Source organism: Sardina pilchardus, chromosome 13 (genome assembly GCF_963854185.1).
Source record: "Sardina pilchardus chromosome 13, fSarPil1.1, whole genome shotgun sequence".
NCBI classification, from domain to species: Eukaryota; Metazoa; Chordata; class Actinopteri; order Clupeiformes; family Clupeidae; genus Sardina; species Sardina pilchardus.
The window spans coordinates 18,332,012-18,347,327 of NC_085006.1; the positions used below are offsets into that span (position 1 = coordinate 18,332,012).

At 46.9% G+C, this 15,316-nt stretch overlaps 3 protein-coding genes across 3 annotated transcripts in view; 1 reads left to right on the plus strand and 2 right to left on the minus strand.

Annotated features, from left to right (window-relative positions):
* mtus2b (microtubule associated tumor suppressor candidate 2b) overlaps positions 1–15,316 on the plus strand; it is a 59,466-nt gene that overhangs the window by 42,246 nt on the left and 1,904 nt on the right. Inside the window, exons 9-13 of the mRNA XM_062551946.1 lie at positions 932–1,146; positions 2,341–2,446; positions 2,900–2,973; positions 14,396–14,494; positions 15,168–15,287. Coding sequence (XP_062407930.1) covers positions 932–1,146; positions 2,341–2,446; positions 2,900–2,973; positions 14,396–14,494; positions 15,168–15,287 — 614 coding nt within the window. The remainder of the gene's footprint in view (positions 1–931; positions 1,147–2,340; positions 2,447–2,899; positions 2,974–14,395; positions 14,495–15,167; positions 15,288–15,316) is intronic.
* LOC134100133 (solute carrier family 22 member 7-like) lies at positions 2,074–6,786 on the minus strand. The gene is made up of 2 exons (XM_062553202.1): positions 5,013–6,786; positions 2,074–2,479 (listed from the first exon to the last, which is right to left on the minus strand). Exon 1 carries the CDS (start codon positions 6,653–6,655, stop codon positions 5,018–5,020), a length of 1,638 nt encoding a protein of 545 aa, XP_062409186.1. The 5' UTR covers positions 6,656–6,786; the 3' UTR covers positions 2,074–2,479; positions 5,013–5,017.
* LOC134099818 (solute carrier family 22 member 7-like) lies at positions 11,397–13,240 on the minus strand. The gene has a single exon (XM_062552837.1). It carries the CDS (start codon positions 13,147–13,149, stop codon positions 11,533–11,535), a length of 1,617 nt encoding a protein of 538 aa, XP_062408821.1. The 5' UTR covers positions 13,150–13,240; the 3' UTR covers positions 11,397–11,532.

Below are 15,316 nucleotides of genomic sequence, written 5' to 3' on the forward strand. Positions count from 1 at the left end.
CCCTCTGAGTGCTCTGAACACATCGCAGAAGCTTCCAGAAGGTGTACGTCAGGGTCACATTGTAAATGAACAGGCCCATCTGTCAGGTGACCGTGCATTAATGTGTGCTGGCAGGCAAGCTTTGGTGTGTTTGTTCACTCTTGTATTCTCCTTGTCAGCATCACCTTGACTTTCATTCAGTCTTTCATTCTTTCTTTCTTTCTTTCTTTCTTTCCATCTCTGACATGCTCGTGGTTTCTTTGTCCTCTGTCATTTCATCACTTTCTTCAGATCTTGGATCTTGGTGGTAGTAGCAAATATTCAGATCTCACCCCTCTTTCTCACTTTCTCTCCGCTTCTTTTGGCCCCACATACTACCCTTCCTCATCTCACCTTCCTCTCTCTCCCTTTCCCTCTCTCTCTCTTTCTCTCTCTCTCTCTCTCTCTCTCTCTCTCTCTCTTTGTTAATTTATTTCAAGAAAGCTCTATTTGGGTGAAAGTTTCAGGCAGCAACATTATTGCCAAAGCTCAATTGCACACAACATGCAAATAGACAAATAATGTTGACCAGAATACCCCCATCCCCCTCTGCCCTCTCTCCACTCTCCTCACCCCTCTCTCCTCTGCCCTCTCCCCTCTCTCCTCCCTCTCTCCTCTCCTCCTCTCTCCTCTGCCCTCTCCCCTCTCTCCTCTCTCCTCCCTCTCTCCTCTCCTCCTCTCCCCTCTGCCCTCTCTCTCCTCCCCCCTCTCCTCTCCCCTCTCCCCTCTCTCCTCCCTCTCTCCTCTGCCCTCTCTCCTCTCCTCCTCTGCCCTCTCCTCTCCCCTCTGCCCTCTCTCTCCTCCCCTCTCTCTCCTCCCCCCTCTCCTCTCCCCTCTCCCCTCTCTCCTCCCTCTCTCCTCTGCCCTCTCTCCCCTCCCCTCTCCCCTCTCTCTGCCCCCTGGCTGGCGGCAGCCTGCAGCGTGGCCCGCTGGGAGCGCCTGCGCGGGGAGAAGCAGCAGCTGGAGGAGCGCTTTGAGCAGGAGCTGCGGGGGCTGCGTCAGCAGCATCAGCTGGAGCTGGGCGCTCTGGAGGAGAGGCTGATCTGCCAGCACCGCGCCCACACCCACCGCCTCCAGCGCCAGCAGCACCAGCAGCTGGACGAGCTGCGTGCCCAGCACCAGGAGCAGGTGACCACACACACACACACACACACACACACACACACACACACACACACACACACACACACATTCATTCAGGCTGACACAGACACAGACACAGATACGTCAGCCACTCAACACTGTAACCACTGACCTAGACTACTTACGTACATACTTTGCTTCTGCTTGTGAATTACCATGTGTGATTACTATTTGTGATTTGCATCATCTGTCTGCTGTCTGTCTGGTGATTTTGTTTGTTGTCTGGTGTCTATCGGTGGTCTAATTGTGCTACAATTAGACAGCCAAATCTACAAATGTAGATTAGCCTAAAGCTAACTGTGGTACAATACATAAAATGTCAACATATATTTTTAGAATTGCACATGGTCCCTTACAAATGAAAATAATATCAAATATGTGTGTCCCCCTAATCCTGCACAACACAGCACAGGTCACAAAGCCACATGAACACCACGTGTTGCACGGGGCTTCTAGATTTCAGCAACTCAAAAGCACTTTATTTGCCTTGCCCAGTGCATGGACACGCGCACACACACACACACACACACACACACACACACGGATACAAATAATGTAGAAAGAAATCTACTACTACAACCTCCTAGCTGTGCAACAATTACAACAAAGAACTTCAGTGACATTCTAATCACTTTGAGAACAATAGAAATAGTGGACATTACAGAATGCATTTGTGGTAACTGTGGAGACTATGCCAACGTTGAATTCTTAGAGCTCTGCTATGAATTAAATTCTAATTCTATGATGCCACCCATTCAACATTTAAACTTTAAGTTCTTAATTCCATGGCATTAGGCCTGGGCTGCTGTTTGCAGTCATGTAGCCTACAGTATATTCTCCAGATGTGTTCTCTTTGTTGTCTTTGTCAACAATGAAACATAGTCGAACATCAACCACCAAATCACCAGGGACACGAGCTAAATACAAATTTATTCAATCTACTGTACACAGGTCAACCAAACACATACACTTATAATGGTCACATATACAAGCATACAGAAAAGAGGAAAAGCCAAAGCATTCCTACATGCTCCCATAGAATTTAGAAGACAGTGATATGAATCATGGATATTTGATATTTGATACCTGTTGGATCTGGTTTTCCCGGGGCTGGATAATGGTTTCTCAAGCGTGGATATTGGTTTTCCGAAGCTGACAATGTTCCTGTGTCTCTGTTAGGTTGAGGAGATGACTGATAACCATGAGGCAACGCTGCAGGAGATGGAGGAGACCCACAACGCCACCCTGGCCACACTACAGGAGGAGCATGCCAGGACCATCCGCAGTGAGTCCGCCTCCCCTGGGTTGATCTCGGAGCCTTAGGGGAACAGATTGCATGCTTCAGATAGCTGTATACATCCAGTCAACAACCTGTATGCCATGGACACTGCAGATTCGATTGAAAATGGTGTAGACTTGATAACAAAAATGACATCCACTGACATACTCATACACTATTATTCTACTGTATTTTAAAATATGGTCGATTGTGATGATACATTACTGAATTAAAAGTATATGCCATAAGGTTCATTCATAATTGCAAAGGACACACACACAAACACAATATTTACTCTGAGGAAAAATGTAACATTATGTCTGTAATTTAAACTGCTGACACCACCATGAGGGTTTGCCTGCTGATGCTTAGAGGATAAATACTACACATAATGTATACACAGAAATGTTGAGATAAGTTTTAGTTCTTGCTAATATCATTGTTTCCCCGTCCCCATAGATCTGAAGATGGCTCACGAACAGCAGAGGAAGTCTTTAGAACAGGAGTTTGAGAAGCTTAGACTGTCCCTCCAGGTAAGAGTCAACAGCTCAGCTTGGCAGGTCACAGAGTTGTGGAACACAGGGTTTTTACAGTTATAAAGTCATTCATTCATAGGGAGCGAATGGAGTTTTTTTGCTTACTCAGTGAAACAATATAGTTATAGATCAATTGAAATAAAATAAAAAAGGTAACAGAAAGTAGTATATCACATATAATTTACATTATATACATTTTATATTTTTGATCAAGTCTTGGCCATAAACCGGTCTTAACCTATGAGAGGTATTACGCTGTAGGTGTCTTGTAGTGCTCTCTGATGTCATGGCCTGGAAATCCAGACCCAAATCTACAAAAGATTTAGGGTCTGGCCATGACTAATGACAATGGCTCAACTCGATGGGTGGTACCAAGCATGCATTTGAAAATATCACTGTACGCAATTGCATAACACTACTGTACGTGTTTAATGACTGATTCCAGACTTCAACGTCGCAGCGTAGTCATCTTCTGTTTAGCTCGCCTCTGGCCCACCTGTATCAGATACACCGATGTGGTTGGTCGGGGTCTTTGGTATTATACTGTATGCCCTCAATGGTGCCTTCCAGGCAGCGCTGCCTTCAAGGCACTACTCCCCTCAGTTTAGGGGTATGATGAGGGTTGAGGGGGTTAAGGTTAGAAATAGGGTAAAGGTAGTGCCTTTTAGGCTGTGCTGCCTGGAAGGTGCCGTTGGGGGCAAAAAAACACCATTGAGCGGTTGGTCGGCTCCTCTTGCCAGAGTGACTGCTAGAGTGAGCAAACTCAAATTGTGCCCTCTCGAGAACTCTGGATTTCCAGGGTACTGATTTCAGGCAACTAGGTGAAAATGCAAGTTGGAAATGATTTATTCCATGTTAAATTCTAACAAGCTAGCTTGAAACTGATTTCTTTGTGTTAAACTTGCCAATGCAAATGACCATGGCCTGCACTGACCTGACCTGACCTACATACAAGTCCAGAACGCCTTGACCATTACTGTATGTCACAGACTGCAGTCAACATCTATTGATGGTTGTCATCAGTCTAAGGTATAATCTGACATTTGCTCCTCTCATTTGTTTATAATAAGACAAAGGGACTACAATTTATTTATTTTGAAAAATGATTGTCATACTTTTTTTTATTACTCAGGAGGCTACCCCAGTACTTTCTGTCATATTCACACATAGCTTACATTCGCCTGTACTAACACTGCAGGTTAGCCTACATCCTTGGTCACAATTTTGAGTTTCACCTTTGTGTAGTGTGAGAACCAGCATGACACATTCATAATCAGCTTCTTGATAGGTTGATATTATGGAGCCAGTAAAATAAGACCAGCCAGTGGCATTTACCCTTACCATGTTTCTTTTTTAAAATTGTGTGTATGACATAATGTATAGCCTCAAGTAGCAGCACAGGTCATATCTAGTGATATAAACTTACCCTGTTTAATGTTGCCAGTATTTACTGAAGGTGGGGTACTGTTGCGCTCTTGATGAAATTATTTTTAGTCAGGTGTGTTAAACCAAAAGATATCAGGAAATGGTAGTGAGGGTTTGCACTCTGAAAAAATATAGACGAAGTCTTTGCTGAAGAAAAAGCTCTTTTACTGGGTGAGCAGACGTTTCAGCCATTCGGCTATTCTCACTGCTCAATGCCAGTATTTACTGACCCATTATATAACTGGCAGCTAGTGTCATCTAATTGCTGTCTCTTACTTCAATTCTCTGTGTATTTGATTAAGGAAATATATTATTGTACCATATTGTATCATATTGATATTTATCATAAAGACACTGAGAATGTGATGAAGGCTTTCAGACTTTTACAGACATTGCTCTGTGCCTCCTGTTTCATAGGCAGGAAGCTATCAGATTTGCACCTTGTACGTATGAATAGCAGGTGCAATATGATTTACATGTATGGTGGATTTATTAGTTTTGGTGTGGGTTGGATAGGATCTGTCCATATCAAGGAGGAAGCAACTTACTTAACCCCTTATTGCCTACACCCCTGTCTGCAGCTGTTTTGAATGTGACAATAAGGACATTACCTCTGTCAGTTCATGGGGACACTCTCAGAGTCCTTCCAGTGCTCGGAGGTGGAGATGGGACTCTTCGCGGTCTGCTCCACGTCTTCAATAGTCTCGGGCAGCTGCTTGTTACGCGTCTCGGGGAGCAGCAGGGCCAGGAGCCCTGCCGACAACGCCACAGCAGAGAAGAGCGCGTTGGGCAGCGGCCCCCACACCCCCTCCAGGAGGCTGACCAGCGGGGCCAAGGACACGCCGACGCGGGCCACGAACGAGTTGTAGCCCAGGCCGTTCTGCCGGACCACCGTCGGGTAGAGCTCCGTGGTGTAGAGGAAGATGCAGGTGAACGCCGCCTCGGAAAAGCCCTTCCCCAGAACGGCCACTGTCATCCGGACCAGGTTCATGCGGAGCGGGATGAAGACGTTGACCGCCAAGCAGAGTCCCGTGGTAAGCAGGCTACCCGCCTGACTGTACCGACGACCGATTTTGTTCAGGCTGAAGTAGATGCCAATCTTGGCTGGCAGCTCGGTGGCGCCGTAGATCAGCTGGGTCAGGTAGATGTTGACGCCAAAGCCGGTGATGTTAAGGCCAATGCCGTAGTAGGTGAAAGCGACCGCGAACCAGGAGCAGCCCGTAAGCATCGCTATCCTCCTCAGCTTGGGCGTCCGCACCAAATCCAGGTAGCTGTACTTCCGATCGCCACTGTTCTCTGACACGATAACCGTGGAGAGCACATGTGGCTTGATGGCTGTCATGACCTGTTTTTTGTTGTTGGCTCGGGCGCACCTGGTCAGGTAGTAGTGAGCCTCGTCCAGCCGTCCGTGGGCGATCAGCCATCGGGCCGACTCCGGCAGCCACCACCAGGTCAGCGTGGCCAACACCAGTTGCGCGGTGACGGCAATCGTCAGGTACCTCCAGTCGTTGATCAGGTAGGCGATCCCCGCGACCAGTACGGCCCCCGCAGTCCAGTCCAAGCTCATCGCCACAGCCACCAGGGTGCGGTGGTCAATGTCCACCCACTCCACACACAGCACGATGGAGATGATGCTGATGCCGGAGATGGCTACGCCTGTTAAGAAGCGCATGGCGGCAAACATGGCAAAGTTGACGGAGAAGGCGCTGGCCACCGCAAAGCAGATGGACAACAGGTAGGAGAACAGCAGCATGCGTTTGCGGCCGTACCTGTCGCTTAGGATGCCAAATATGGCGGCACCCACCATCACCCCGACGAAGAAGATGGTCGCGGTCACTTTGGTCATTCCCCTCTGGTCACAAACCAGGTCCCACTCAGTGGCCAGTGTGCTGATGAAGGAACTGTTGTCGAACACCCAGCCACTCCGGCATGGAACTGTAGGGAGGTGGCTTGCATTGGAGGAGACGCTCAAGAGGTGGAACTGTGGCTCGGAGAAGATCTGACAAGAGGACAGCTCTCCGTCCTCCTCTAGAGGAATGCTCACAGTCAGTCTCTGCTCCCGGGTCAGATTGTCCAGGCCTCCTTCCACTTCCAGAACACTGATATCACAATGGTGGGGTGGTATCGCAGCTATGAAGTTGTTGAGCAGGAAGTGGAAGGGAATGGTTAGACGAGGAATGACCAGCAAGGCGACAACCATCGCCTGGTGTCGCCCGCAACCGCCCAGTTCCATCAGCAAGTCATCAAACTTCATCTCTCCTTCTGGTGATGTTAAAAAGCCCCTTCAAGGCTCTCTCTGACTCGGTTGTGAAGCGAAGCGAGTGCCAGCTTGCACTGTCGAACAGTCCTCTGTCCTGGGCAGTTCAAGAGAGCAGAGTGGTTTGCATGAGGCATCCTGTGGTCTTAATATAGCAAAGAGTACTTGTCCAGGGTAAAATGAGTAACTAAATCATATTGGATAATATATTCATACAGCAGCTCTGTACTGTCGTTCATTGACGCATACTCTTCACTGTGTGTACTTGCAGTACTCTATCTTAGTTGTTGTTCTAGCTTTCCGAACAAGCCTTTCAACCCTTTTAACACACTGTCTCTTCAGCACCGAGAGTGGAGAGCCTGGACATTAGTATAAAGCTCAAGTAATCATTTAAATGACTCACCTAACATGAAGGTAATAAGTCCTATCATTGTTAGGTGTTATAAAGACATCGTGCAGGTGGTAATTGAAGTTTCTGCAATATTCAGTATTGGCCCCCTTTCATCCTCTGTGTGTTTGTGTGTGTGTGTGTGTTTGTTCATACCCTGGGAAAAGCAGATGAAAGATTATATTTTGCCCAAAGCGTCTTGAGTTACTGAAACTTAAATGCATTGTGCAACAATTTGGTGTTTGTGACCTGTGTTGTGTAAGGGCAGGATCAGATTGTTGTAAGAAAAATGTTGCTTTAATAAGTGCTTTAATCCAAACATATGCAGTAGCAAGGCATGCAACAATACATTGACAGCAGTACACAATACTAAAATATTGGTATATCACAAAAGGTTAGGGATATCTGGCTTTTGAGAGGGGTGTATATACAAAACATATCTTGAGTATCTGGACACCCACTAAAAGAAAGTGTTGGCTTCACTTTCTTCTTGGCAACTTCCTTTGTATAAATTACCTGGAATTATCATTGGCAGGAATTAGGGTTGGGCATCGAAAACCGGTTCCATCTTGGAACCGGTTTTAACTTGTCAATTCCATCGACATTGTACGTCTTTTTTGTTATCGATTCCCATAACGATTCCCTCAGCCTGCATGACGTCGGACATTTTCCGTTTTTCCTGAAATTTTGTGTTGCGGTACATTTACGTCACGCCCTCTGTGACGACTCTAACTACAAGTCAACCACGAAGCAGCCACCATCATGGAGAGGAGGAAGAGATCCAAAGCCTGGCTCCATTTCACTAAACGTGATGAAAATTCTGCCGTCTGCAACCAGTGTAGTATTGTTATCGTGTAAGGGTAGTAATACCAGCAATATGTTAAAGCATTTGCTAACGTTGCCGGTCCAGGGCAAAACAATTCTAGGTCGCACTGGTGCACCTGACGCTGCTCGGATGAAAGCATACGTTTCCTTCACAAGTTTTAATTGTAGACTATGCGTGCAACTTTACCAAACTGTATAGAAGTAACCCCCTCTCCTTGGCCCGCTCTCTCTCCCTCTCCCTCTCTCGTGTGCGCTCGACATGCACATTCACATTCGTGAAAGCAATGACACATATAAGACGACTAGCTAAATTATAATTAAATTCTGTTAGCATCATAGGGGAGCGTACCTATGTTCCCCGGGTCCTATGTTCCCCACTTTGTATGGGACCGGGGAACATAGAACCCTTTTTTGGTACATTTTAAAAAGGGTCCTATGTTCCCCACTTTTCCCAAAAAGGGTCCTATTTCCCCCAGTCGCAATACATACCGGGGAACATAGGACCCTTTTGACGAAAACCGGGGAACATAGGACCTGGGGAACATAGGGATGACCCCCATCATAGCATACTGCACAAATTTGATTGAAACTCTTGCATTCAAGTTGACTGATCATCTCAATGTTTTCCAACTCTACACTCAAAGGGGCCTGTCCCAAGGAGAAAAAGTATTAGCCTACCTTGACGCTTAAACACACGTGGGGAAACTGAACAGTCCAACCAGTAGTAGATAAGCTAGCCAACTATGCTACTTTGTTTACATTAGGCTCACTCGACTTGTCAAGTCGACTGCAGTGGGATGCAGCCGATTGCAAACAGAAACGTAATTTGTGTCATATGCTCAGCATGCTGGTTAGACGTGTTGTTCGACTTGAAGAAATGTTGTGATCATGTCACAAAAATGCGACCATGTCACGTCACTTAAAACTCGCGGGATGAAGACACCTGCAGTCAAACTCTGCATTCAGTTCTGCCATAGACCTAAAAGAAATGGACAAACAGACTCCGTTGTTCTCAATGGGAGGGGGCTGAAACAAAAATCTGTTTACTTTCCATCAAAGGTACAAGACTGTGTACATCTATCTATTAACGCAAGGAACGTCTGTCTGTGTGTCACTCTGTCTGTGTGTGGCACGCATAACTATCGAACCACTCATCCGACTGACCTAAAATTTGACACACATCTTGCTAATGACATGCGGGAGTGCAGTGCAAAGTTTGGTCGTTTTTGGACAACAAAAATATATTTCGTTAAATTAAGCAAAATACAACTCTACCGCAATCCCACAATTCTACCGCTCTCCGCAATTTAGCCGCGCCCCTTTTCACTCACTTCAGCATAGAAACAAAAAAGCACATTTCGCTGACAAACTCATGTGTTGCCATTCATGGAAATTACAATGTCTCACGTAAACAACGGACCGTTTCAAGATTGTTAATGTTGGATAAACATGCTGAGTCCGACACACATGCACCCATGTGGGTAAGCAGGCTGTTAAAGTCAACGTTGCATGGGCTACTCATCAACAACCGCGGTTGCCTAGCGGTTCTGTTGTCTGATCAGGTTGCTGATCTTGCAATGCCGACACACACGTCGGTAAGCATTCTGTTCAAATTTGCATTTAAAACAGCCGTTCTTAACTCTATCTGGACATCGGCTATAACATTCATTCAATCATCACTTCCGAGTTCATAGCACTGGCATTGCCATGGTCAGCTTTTAGGCCACGGTTAGCTTTAGCAGAGACACTTATATATGAGGAGACACTGCACTGGAAAAATCGCCCATTGAAATGCATGGGGTAACTTCATAACGCAAAGATGGAGGGTGTTTACACCTGTTTGCACATGTCCCGTCTCTTCCAGTGCCGTTGCTCCAATCATTTTGCCGATCCTTGGCGGTCACACATGCGCAGTCCAAGATTACCAGTAAGAAAAAGGCTTTTAAAGCGTTAATTTGATACAAAACCACCAAACCTTTTCAGCGATTTTAGTCTGATTTTCATCGTGATTTCAAACATGTGATTTTTATGTCCCTTACACCTCTGAACATGGACTTCCAGCTCTCTCCCCATTCATTTAGATAGGGCCTGGTCTTGTTGCGGTCAAACTCGCTGCCCGACCCCATGGCCAATATGGCTGCCGAGTGACGTGACTTGCTTTAAAAAGACTTTGGCTTTAGGCTATAATTTCCATAGGCAGTAAAAGATAATTTCCCATCAACAGCGAAAACGCACGGGTAGGCTATGTACAGTAATGTGTCTAATATTGCCATTAGCTGCAACTCAAACGCCTTTCCCTTAGCTTTTTTTTACTTTGCAAAGACAGTAAAAAGCTCTACTAACTGCACGGGCTTGATTCTACATCATCACAATCTAACATGATAGCCTACTGCATCAACGTCTTTGGCAACAAGTTTCTTGGAAAACATTGTTTGTACAGGCACTGCACTAGTATCTTAAATTCCGAGTTAGAGAACTCAAATCCTGTGATGCTTGGTATCAATATGGTTTTGTTTCTTTTAACTCGCATAAAGCACTGTCCTGCGGCTTATACACAATGCAGCTTATTTGCGGGAAATTACTGTAGTGAGTTACAGGCTCGGCGCCAGGGGGGGGCCATAGGGGTCCAGGCCCCCCCAAACAGGTCTCTGTGCCCCCCCAAACAGAGTGCTCTGTAGTAGATATTTTGCAGTATTTTGCCCCCTCCCCCCGACAGGTGCCCCCCCCCCGTCGATGCTCATAGCCCCCCCACTCGTTGCTCTCTGGCTCCGAGCCTGGTGAGTTATGGATTTATTTTCAAAAGGTATTGTCATACACCTTAAAAAAATGGCTCATTTTGTCCCTTTTGTCATATTCACATATCTTTTGTTATATTCTCATATAACTCCCCCTTTCATTGCCCTGTACTAACATACTGCATGTTAGTCTAGGTCCTTGGTCACAATTTTTAGGTTCACCTCTGTGTAGGGTCAGAACAAGCATACAAACTCATCAGCTGCTTGAAAGGTTAATATTATGGAACTGAGGTACTGTGGTATGAGGCATTGGCAGGACATTAAACCTGGGAGGGGGTATTTACTATCCTAGTGTATGAGTGTGTACTTTCCAATCATTCAGAGTTGCACAGAAATGCATAATTTACTGTTACGATGCCCTTTTGAATTTCTTGCATGACATACAGTATAGTATAGCCTCACATAGTAGCATAGAACAGATCCATTCCATTCACACAAACCTTCCCTATTTTAGTTTGCTAGCCCTTACTGTCACTGGTGTCAACTGTAGTTGTTGTCTCTCAACATTTTCTTCACATGAATGACAGTCAAAAACAATGTTTACAAGGGAAAATGGCTGCTAAAGTGTTTTACAGAGGACTCCCATGTCATAGTGAAAGGACAGTGTGACTGCTGTAAAAGGAGAGTGATGGGACAGTGGGGGAGAAAACAGTCATCACTCTGTTCCTACTGTTTCACTATCAGATTTGCTCTCACACATATGAATAGCAGATGCAATAGGTTTGGCATTAAAGTTTTATTGGTTTTGGGAGGTGGTTGGATGGGATGGGGAATCTGCAGATATCAGGGGATGGGATGGGAGGGGAGACGTCCCCCATTTCCTGGCTGCAGCCATTTTGAATATGGTGATAAGGACATTGCCTATGTCAGTTTATGGGGACACTCTCAGAGTGCCTCCAAGGCTCGGAGGTCTGCTCCACGTCCTCGATGGTCTCGGGCAGTCGCACGTTGCGCGTCTCGGGGAGCAGCAGGGCCAGGAGGCCTGCGGCCAACGCCACGGCGCAGAAGAGCGCGTTGGGCAGCGGCCCCCACACCCCCTCCAGGAGGCTGACCAGCGGGGCCAAGGACACGCCGACGCGGGCCACGAACGAGTTGTAGCCCAGGCCGTTCTGCCGGACCACCGTCGGGTAGAGCTCCGTGGTGTAGAGGAAGACGCAGGTGAACGACGCCTCGGCCAAGCCCTTCCCCAGAACGGCTACCATCGTCCGCAACAGTCTCTGGCGGAACGGGACGAAGAGGTTGATCGCCAGGCAGGCCCCCGTGGCCAGCAGGGTTCCCACCTGGCTGTACCGACGGCCGATTTTGTTCAGGCTGAAGTAGATGCCGATTTTCGCCGGCAGCTCAATGGCACCGTAGATGAGCTGGGTCGCGTAGACGTCCAGGCCGAAGCCTGTGATGTTGAGGCTGATCCCGTAGTAGGTGAAGGCCACTCCGTACCAGGTGGAGCCTGTGAGCATCGCCATCCTCCTCAGCTTGGGCGTCCGCACCAAATCCAGGTAGCTGTACTTCCGAGTGCCCCTGTCCGCCGACACGATGACCGTGGAGAGCACCTGTGGCTTGATGTCCGTCATGACCTGCTCTCTGCCGTTGGCTCGGGCACACCTGGTCAGGTAGTAGTGAGCCTCGTCCAGCCGTCCGTTGGCGATCAGCCATCGGGCCGACTCCGGCAGCCACCACCAGGTGAGCGTGGCCAGTGCAAGAGGCGAGGTGACCGCAATCGTTAGGTACCTCCAGTCGCTGACCAGGTAGGCGATCCCCGGGAGCAGCACGGTCCCTGTAGACCAGTCCAGACTGATCAACACCCCCACCAGGGTGCGGTGGTCAATGTCTATCCACTCCACACACAGCACAATGGAAATGATGCTGATGCCTGTGATGGCCATGCCCGTTAAGAACCGCATGGCGGCAAACATGGCAAAGTTGACAGAGAAGGCACTGGCCACTGCAAAGGTGATGGACAACAGGTAGGAGAACAGCAGCATGCGTTTGCGGCCGTACCTGTCGCTCAGGGTGCCAAATATGGCGGCACCTACCATCACCCCAATGAAGAAAATGGTCGCGGTCACTTTGGTCATTCCCCTCTGGTCACAAACCAGGTCCCACTCAGTGGCCAGTGTGCTGATGAAGGAACTGTTGTCGAACACCCAGCCACTCCGACATGGAACTGTAGGGAGGTGGCTTGCATTGGAGGAGTCACTCAAGAGGTGGAACTGTGGTTCGGAGAAGATTTGACAAGAGGACAGCTCTCCATCCTCCTGTAGTGGAATGCTCACGGTCAGCCTCTGCTCTCGGGTCAGATTCTCCAGGCCTCCTTTCGCTTCCAGAGCGCTGATGTCACAATGGTGGGATGGCACCGCAGCTATGAAGTTGTTAAGCAGGAAGTGAAAGGGAAGGGTCAAGCGAGGAATGACCAGCAAGAGGATGACCATCGCCTGGTGTCGCCCAAACCCCCCCAGTTCCACCAGCAAGTTCTCAAACTTCATCTTTCCTTCTGGTGACGTAAAAAGCCCCTGCGACCCTCTCCGACTCGGCTGCGAAGCGGGTGCCAGCTGACTCTGCGGAGCAGACCTCTGTCCTGGGCAGTTCAAGAGAGCAGAGTGGTTTGCATGAGGCATCCTTTGGACTTAATATAGCAAAGATTATTCATCCAGGATAAAAATGAGTAACTAAACCATGTGGGACCATCTACAGTTGTTGCGTAGTTCATTAACACATACTGTTGACTGTGTCTACAGTAACTGGGCTCCTATCTACTTGCTCTGTCCTCTAGATAGATAGATAGATAGATAGATAGATAGATAGATACTTTATTGATCCCCAAGGGGAAATTCAAGAAATTCAATTCTCTATCCTCTTTTTTCAGTGTTTTTTATATATATATAAAAATGTCCAATATAGATGAATGTCACCTATATTGGACATTTTTAATTTGGTATGGCCATTTAGCCAAACATTCTTAGGTAGTAATATACTGTATTGCACAGTGGATACGATCACATCAGTTTTATCTAACACTATCACCAGACCAAGCTCTATCTTTTATGACTGAACATTAGCCTGGGGAGTCTGCTCTGTATTTTCTGTGTCCCAAGAGGCGTGATCAACGGGTATAGATAGTTCAAATGACTCTGTATGCATTTTGATAGTCATTCAACCAATCAGACCAACAATCCAAGTGCACCAGGTGGATAAGCCAGTTTGGGATTGGTCCCCCAATTTTTGTAATGGAAGCAGGATAGAAAAATGTGGAGTGTGGGTATCCAGCCTGAGGTGTCGGGGCGAAATCAAATTGCCGGCAGATCTGGCTGGGTTTACCCAGTCTATGTAACTGCTCAGGTGGAAACACGTATTTCAACCCTGAGTTACTATTTCTACTGCGTTGAGACTGGAGAGCATTTCACATTCAAGTAATCATTACATTGACCCACTAACATAAAGGTAATGAGTCCAACCATTTTTCAGTGTTATAAAGACACTGTGCACGCAGTAATTGCAGTTTGATCTGGATTCAGTGCTGACCCCTTTTCATCCTCTCTCTCTCTCTCTCTCTCTCTCTCTCTCTCTCTCTCTCTCTCTGTCTGTGTGTGTGTGTGTGCACGTCTCTTTGCACTGGGTAAAGCAAGTAAAAGATTATATTTTGTCCTAAGTGTTTGAGTTGCTGAAACCTAGATGTACTGTGTGCAACACGTGGTGTTCATGTGGCTTTGTGAACTGTGCTGTGTTTGGCAGGATCAGGTGGACACGCTCACGTTTCAAAACCGCAGCCTGAGGGACCGAGCCAAGCGCTTCGAGGAGGCACTGAGGAGGAGTACAGATGAGCAGATAGTGGTAATGTGTTCTGATTCTCTTTACTGAACTGAAGTGTGTGTGTGTGTGTGTGTGTGTGTGTGTGTGTGTGTGTGTACTGTAAACCTACTTTTCAGGATCAATGAGGGAACTGGAAGTGGTCGAAGAAAATCGTGAAGCTCTGCGTGCTATTATGAATATACAGTGTAAAAATATAATAACAAATTTGACTCCGCTAATAGGCCGTAGTGCAGGTTAACAACTACTTTAATGGACATTGTGCCAACTTCCCTTAAATAGACTACCCAGTTTGTGATTGGGTACATTGTACATTGATCACATTGTGAGTTTTTCATAAGACTGAGGCCATTTTTGTAGTGAGACCATTAGAGTGAGTCAATCAAGACATGACAATGTATACATTTGATTACATTTCCTACCCCTAGTTAGCTTCTCCTTTGGATACGTGACAAGCATGTGACAGACAGTAGGCCCACAATTTAGGCCCACACTTTCATGAAGCAGAATAGCAGATCAAAAGTCCACATGTGATTGGAAGGATTAACATCAGCCCGGGAAGTAGGACCCATACATGTGTCTATATGTTTGAAGGGAGAAGTGGAGTAATGGTCAAGGTTTACACTTCATGGTTGCTTCTAGAAAGGATCCTCGGAAGTGAACATAATGCTTTCCCCTAATCTCTGATATTCCATAGGATGCTTTGGCACCATACCGACACATTGAGGAGGATCTGAAGAGTCTGAAGGAAGTTCTGGAAATGAAGAATCAGCAGATCCATGAACAGGAGCTGAAGATCTTAGAACTGGAGAAAATGGTACCCTTTAAATGTAGACAGACAGACAC